Source organism: Triticum dicoccoides, chromosome 4A (assembly GCF_002162155.2).
Source record: "Triticum dicoccoides isolate Atlit2015 ecotype Zavitan chromosome 4A, WEW_v2.0, whole genome shotgun sequence".
Classification (NCBI taxonomy): Eukaryota; Viridiplantae; Streptophyta; class Magnoliopsida; order Poales; family Poaceae; genus Triticum; species Triticum dicoccoides.
This window is the reverse complement of record NC_041386.1, coordinates 30,405,607-30,412,330: the sequence shown is the minus strand read 5'-3', so window position 1 is coordinate 30,412,330 and position 6,724 is coordinate 30,405,607. Positions and strand designations below refer to the sequence as shown.

The 6,724-nt window shown below is 51.2% G+C and overlaps 1 protein-coding gene across 1 annotated transcript; it reads left to right on the top strand.

Annotated features, from left to right (window-relative positions):
• Positions 1-695: 695 nt before the first annotated feature.
• On the top strand, positions 696-3,718 carry LOC119284753 (protein UPSTREAM OF FLC-like). Its single transcript, XM_037563918.1, has 5 exons — positions 696-1,066; positions 1,167-1,236; positions 1,335-1,450; positions 1,950-2,586; positions 3,321-3,718. Exons 1-5 carry the CDS (start codon positions 826-828, stop codon positions 3,445-3,447), a joined length of 1,191 nt encoding a protein of 396 aa, XP_037419815.1. The 5' UTR covers positions 696-825; the 3' UTR covers positions 3,448-3,718.
• The last annotated feature ends 3,006 nt before the right edge of the window (positions 3,719-6,724 follow it).

Sequence of the window (6,724 nt, the reverse complement as noted above, 5' to 3'; positions counted from 1 at the left end):
TTGACCCACCCAAACCCAACCAGAGAGGGCCCCCGTCCCAAGCTTTTTTTCCCGGCGCCCCGGCACAAGCTCGAGCGGCAGAGGCGGCCAGGCCGGGTCCGGACCCCGGACCCGGCGCGCGCGCGCACAGCGGGCCAGCGGCACCACTGCTCGCCGAGGCAGGCGCACTTATTTCGCGACAGTGGCGGTGCATGCTTGCCTGATGACGCCCTGCGCCGCGCTGCCCAAAGTCTATACGAGGCTAATTTTCACTCCCCATGCCATCGAGCGTGCGCCGCTGCTGCTGCTGAAAACGGGTCGGTCGACCGAATCGATCGAGTAAATAAAGCAACGGTAATTACTACTCAACCTGGCGATCGAGGCGACACGGTGAAAACTGAAAGTTGGGCTGGCGTGGCGAGATACACGGGCGGGTGGCACCGATGGACAGGCGGTTGGGCTCTTTTGAGCACCGCAAAGCGCGCGACGTGACATACTACGACACGTAGCAGTGACGACCTGTGTGTAAAGAGGAGTGAGAGCAGTGGAGCATGGGCGCGGGGTACCAGGATGTTCCAGCCCAGCCCAGCTCCACACGCATCGCCCCACCGATCATAGTAGCATGATGACGACCTCAAGCCCTCACCGTCGCACAGTCTTCCCTAGTAAAACCCGCGGGGCCCGGCGCCAGCCCAACGCCCACCACCCAGCAGCGCAGAGCTGAGCAGAGCACCCGCTCTTCTTCTAATATAAACGGCTTGACTTCCGTTCTAGCGGGGCCGTAGTTGCATTGCGGTCGCAGGCTTGCAGCTAGGGAGAGAGCGAGTGAGTGGTGAGGCGAAGGAAATGGAGGCGGCGGGAGAGGGGAGGAAGCTCCATCACCACGCCGGCGGCGGCAGGGCGCAGATGGAGGCGAGCCCGGAGCGCGGCAGGCCGGCGTACGCGTCGGCGGTGACGGCGAGGTCCGCGCCGGCGAGGCCCATGAGGCGGGTGCAGATCATCTACTACCTCTGCCGCAGCGGCCAGCTCGAGCACCCGCACTTCATGGAGCTCGCGCAGTTTCCCCACCAGCCGCTCCGCCTCAAAGGTAGGCATGCACTTCTTCCATCTGCACCTTCATCTGCGTCCCTGGTCATCTGTTTCTAGCCATGGCTGATGATCGATGCTCCATTTTTGTCGCCGCGAAGATGTGATGGACAAGCTGACGCTGCTGAGGGGGAAAGGCATGCCCGCTCTCTTCTCATGGTCTTGCAAGAGGTAGGCGCCGGATCGTTTATTGGACACGCTCCGTACGTATTTCTCGTGTGGTAGTAATGTGCTCATGGTCTTGCAATTGTGTTACTCTTTGATTGAAGGAACTACAAGAACGGCTACGTGTGGAACGACCTCTCGGAGAGCGACGTGATATATCCGTCCGACGGCGTGGAGTACGTCCTCAAGGGCTCCGAGATCTTCCCCGGCTGTTCTTCCGGTAATGAAAATCATCACTCTCCATCGCTTAACCACGACGCATGTAAAAGAAACAACTTCTTCTTCTTCCTAGCATGACCATGAGCGATACTGTGATAAGATAACTTCATTACTTTTTTGTTCCTTCTTCTCGTGCAAAAAACAAGCCGTCTTTTCCATCTTTTCGCCTCTCTCTGTCCCCATTGTCGACTCGCTTTCAAACGAATGGTCCAAGAGAGAGGAGCTGGTAAAAAACGAAGTACCCACAGCAGCTTCTTACACCTTGCACGTTCCCTTTCTGCACCCGCGTCGAAAGTCGCGAGGAATTTATCACCCAACGGCTCGAACGCTAGAATTCCTGCTCCTTTTTTCTCCATGGCGTTAATGCATGCATGCACGGTGGCGCCAGAAGTCTACCATGGCATGCAATGCAGTGTCCGAAGTAAAACCTGAATTTATGTGCAGCAGAAGTACAGCACCGCGGTCACTGTCCAACTAATTTTCGTTTCCCTGATCGCCAGCCGTTGCAGGGGAGCGGTTCCAGCACCTCCGCGTGACGGACAGGTCGCCGACCAAGCCCCCGCTGGCCCTCCCGCACAGCCACAAGCAGTACGTGGACGCCTACCGGGACGACGCCGGCGAGGACCCCGAGGACGACGAGCTCGGGTACCCGTACCACCGGCGTGCCGCCGCGGCTAGGCTGGGCGGGCCGAACAAGCCCGTCTCGGCCCGCACCAACCGTGGCCACCCCGTGGAGCTGCCCGTCGAGGAGACCTCGCCGCCGTCCTCGACGTCCTCCGACAAGCCGCCGCCGCCGCAGCAGGCGGGCCGCTGCGACGAGGCCGAGCCGAACAGGACCGGGTCGATGCTCCTGCAGCTCATCGCGTGCGGGGCGGTCACCGCCGGTCCGGCCAAGTGCGGCGGCCGGGCCGATCCGAGGCGGAGCTGCGGCCTGGTGAGCCGGCTGTCGTCCCGCGCCGGCGCGGAGGACGACGACGAGGAGGAGGCGGCGGGCGGCGAGCTGAGCCGGCGGTTCGGCCGCATGGGGGCGGAGGAGAAGGAGTACTTCAGCGGCAGCATCATCGTGGACAGCGGCGGCAGGGGCACCCCGCTGCCTGCTTCCTCGCTCAAACGCTCCAACTCGTACACCGAGGAGAGGTAATCAGCTTTGCTTGCTTGCAACCATTAATCCTCCTTCGTTCGTCACGTGTAGCGCTATACATATTCTCAGTTTGAAGTACGTAGTGAGCTGCAGTAGTTTTGAACGACACTGTCGGGCGCATATGAGTTCCCATAATCTCACTCGGCTTGTCACATCGGTCACTCATTACAATTAGGGTCATGTCATGTGAACGTAGCCCACGAGGTTCGGTCTTTAGCCGTGGCAGGGCACGGAGGTCAAAAGATGAACATGCACGTCCTTGGTCCTGGAAAAACGACACAGTAGGAAAAAGCTTTCATGCATGCATGCATGCATGCATGTCGTCGCGGGCAGCCAAAGCGCCAACACATTGCAGGATCCATTGGTTGGTTCACGGTTCTAGCTAGGACGCGCTACTACCATTGCAAGTACGTACGTGCCGACCATGTACTGCTCCATGGATCCTCGTTGGCGGTGTGGTGCACTGCACGTTCAGGCGCGTCACATGGCACGGCGGCTAGCCTAGCTGCGTCGTCGCGCTGCTGCAGTGTTCCGTGCACTGTGCAGTGCATGCGCGGGCCACCGCCCACTCTGCTCGCTGGATCGATCGCCAGGCAAAAGTGCCTTCACATACGTGCAGACATGCTGCTAGCCTAGCCTACTGCAGTAGCTGTCATCACTGTGCTCCTAATCACGTCCAACACATGCATATGATCGCTGCTGAGAATGGTTTTGTGTTTGAATTATTCAGGGGCTCGAGGCTTGGCGCGGGGGTGATCGGCGAGGGGACGGCGGATGGGCGCATCGGAGGGGAGGAGGGGATGATGAGGGGAAGGTGCATCCCGGGCAGGAAGAGGCAGCCGCAGCACCAGAAATAGGCCGGCGCCTCGGCTTAGCTATCTAGATTAATCTCTGCTTCTGACAGAGCATGTAGTAATAGTTCCAGTAGCAGGAGTGTTTAGCATCTCTACTTGTGTGTTGTGGACCATGGGTTAGCATTGAGAGCTAGGCTTAGCATCTAGTTCGATGTTGGACAAGCCAGCACGCATGGCACTTAATTTTGGATCCTATGTCTATGTGAACGGTGAGAGTCGGTACTACTGTATCCATACGGACCGGTAGCAATGCAAGTAATCGACTGATCATGCCCGGCGTGCCTGTATTTCTGACACTGTATGTCACGCCCCCAGGCCCCGATACTACGTAACAACATATACAGTCGGACTTCTTAAATTAACTACTGATACCCAACCAAATCCCTTAAAGTCTCCTTAAATGCAGAAGCAAAAAATTGATCCAACCAAACCCCTCAAAGTCTTCTTAAATGTTGGGACTGTTCGCCACTCCTCCACTCCTCTTATTTATCTCGTATATGTGATGAGTATGAGGAGTGACCGGGCATGTCTAGTTAGTGGTCATGCGTCCGCCACATAGGATTAAACCCATCATAAAGCATCTTTTTTCTTTCTTTACTATTTTTTTTCTTCTCTCTCCTTTATTCATCACATGCATTTGACTGGACGTATAAGAAAAAAAGTGAGGGACATGACTGAGTGGACAGATAAATAGGGAGTCAAAACGAACATGACCGAACGCTGCATTTCCAGTTTTTGGAATGGAGGGAGTAATTTACAATTTGCTTTTGCAGAGGGGCTTCCAGAGAATGGGAGTGAGGATTCAGACATGATGCATTTCCAACCTTTGGACCTCCCCTTCCTCTTTGCAGGTAAATGCATTTTCCCTCCTGCATTTACTTGGGTGCATCTTGGTGCATACTTTTTTTGAGCAAAAGAGCGCGGGTGTGTGTGTGTGTGTGTGTGTGGAGGGGGGGCTCCGATTTCATTAACGAAGGCATCAAGTCTAATTAAGTTTTAGGAGGGGTCACAGGCGTCTAAATTTAAGTTTTAGGAGGGGTCACAGGCGACCCATTTGGATAAAGAGGGCGCAGCCTCCAGCAAATTAAACACAAGAAAGGAAAATCGAGCCATCTCCATGAAACGAAGTCTTCAGTTCGTCAGACGGGGAACTCCAGCTCTCCATCCCTGCGAAGCTTTGTATACCTCACTTGCTACTTGCTCGATTAGCCTTGCCCCCAGCATCAGAAGGTTTTCTCCTGTTTTTTTTTTCCTGCAAAACATCCCAATCCACAATCCAATTGCAAGTTAATTTCACCAACTTCATGGGGTCATTGATCAATTTATCTCGAAAAATTATATCATTTCGACATTTCCAAATAGTCCAAAGAATTGCAGACGTTCCAACTAGCACAAGTTTTTTTTTCCTCTTTTGAATTTCCTAATCCAGGCGCCCAGGCAATCATCAACCCCAACCGGGGTTGTTACCCCAACCGGGGTTGTTTTTATATTGAATGAGCATTTTATCATATTCCAAAGCAGCCTTGCAGTAGAGCAAGAGAGAAAAAGATGATCCATGTTTTCATTTTGACCACAGAATACACATCTTTGATCCCCTTTCCACCCCCTTCTTGCAAGATTATCTCTGGTTAGTATACTTTTTTTTGGCAAACAGCCATAAAAACATCTTAATTCGCTGGAATTTTCACTTTCCAAAGAAATTTGTGTGGGAATCCCACATCTGTTTTAACTAACTGTTGATATAACGATCGAATAGAGAATTGTCTGTTGGCTGTCAACATCCACATTGGATGAACTTTGCCCACATACTTCTCACCCCTCCACATCTGTTTTTCAAACCCTCTCATAAAGCTCTTTTGTCTCCAGGCAAATTTCTTCTAAACTTAAAACCCTCCCATCCCATATCAATGGCCTGGGCCACCGAAATGTCACGAGTTAAGCTGATGAAGTATAGGCTTGGGTAGGCCTCTTTTAATGGTTTGGACCCTACCCACCAGTCTTCCCAGAATCTAGCGTTTTGTCCATCTCCCAATTTCTTTTTCACATTATTATAGTAAATGTCTTTGATCTGCATCAGGGCCCCCCAAAACTGAGAGTCCCCAGGTTTCTTTTTAATTTCAGATATACATTTTCCTTTTGCATACTTATTCAAAAGGATTCTGACCCACATCCCATCTTCTGTCTCTAGCTTCCAGAGCCATTTTGCTAGCAAGGCTTTATGCATATAGTCAAGATTCAATATCCCTAAACCACCCAGGTCCTTTGGCAAACAACATGTTTTCCAGTTGACCAAATGATATTTCCTTTTATCCTCATTCTCCTGCCAGACTAGTCTGGCTCTGAAGAAGCCAGCTTTTTTCCTAACTCCTACTGGCAAGGGGTAAAAAAAGACATCATATACATAGGCATATTTGTCAGGCAGGCCTAGACTAGGGTTACTCTCCCAGCCATATTCAAAAGCCTCCCTTGCCAGCAAGCACATCTCTTCTCTATTTTCTCAGTCATGCTTTTCCAAAATTTATTTCCTAATCTCACATTGGTAACAGGTAGTCCCAGATATTTGAAGGGAACCTCCCCTTTGCTACAAGTGAGTATTTCTTGATAAATCTCACTTTTGTTTTTGGCTTCCCAAAAAGGTATACCTCACTTTTGTGGAAGTTAATAGTCAACCCATACATTTGCTCAGAAGCTGTTATTGGTTTTCGTATCGGAATTATTTCGATTATCAGACGAGCAGGTCCATATACTGGCGTTCCTATCAGCCTCCAAGCAAGATATGCACGTCATATCTCCATTTAGAACTGCTGCCATGATGCCTTAGAATGGAAATTCGCTGCAGCACCGTACAAATAATCTAGTCCTGTCAGTGAAAATGGTGATGAGCAAATGGAACAACCAGAGAATTATTTTTTTGAAACAGAGGCACAACCAGAGAAAATAGTTCTCACGGTGTTGAGGAGAACATGGAGATGTCCGAACTCGATGACAAAGTTTCTCCTTCAACACCAGATATTTTGGAGACCGAATCTCTCCTTCAGATTAAAGGTTGCAAACAGCAAATAGAAAACATGCTGCAATTCTTTTTAAATAATCCAACTTTTTTGTCTGAATTGCGGAGTCAGATGAACCTCTCTGGCCCAAGAAAAGAGTAGCTACAACTAATATGGCAGACGAACAATCATGTTCAGATATCCAGGGAATTAACACAGTTTCAAGGAGTACTGCTTATGATACCATCTCTGATAAAGGTTTTTTTTTATGGTGGCACGTCTAGAGGAGT

Excerpts from the sequence above, each read along its gene's own strand:
- LOC119284753 (XM_037563918.1), top strand. The coding sequence starts at position 826 with ATGGAGGCGGCGGGAGAGGGGAGGAAGCTCCATCACCACGCCGGCGGC. Across the intron at positions 1,067-1,166 it reads CCAGCCGCTCCGCCTCAAAG|ATGTGATGGACAAGCTGACG; the intron begins GTAGGCATGCAC and ends GTCGCCGCGAAG. Across the intron at positions 1,237-1,334 it reads TTCTCATGGTCTTGCAAGAG|GAACTACAAGAACGGCTACG; the intron begins GTAGGCGCCGGA and ends CTTTGATTGAAG.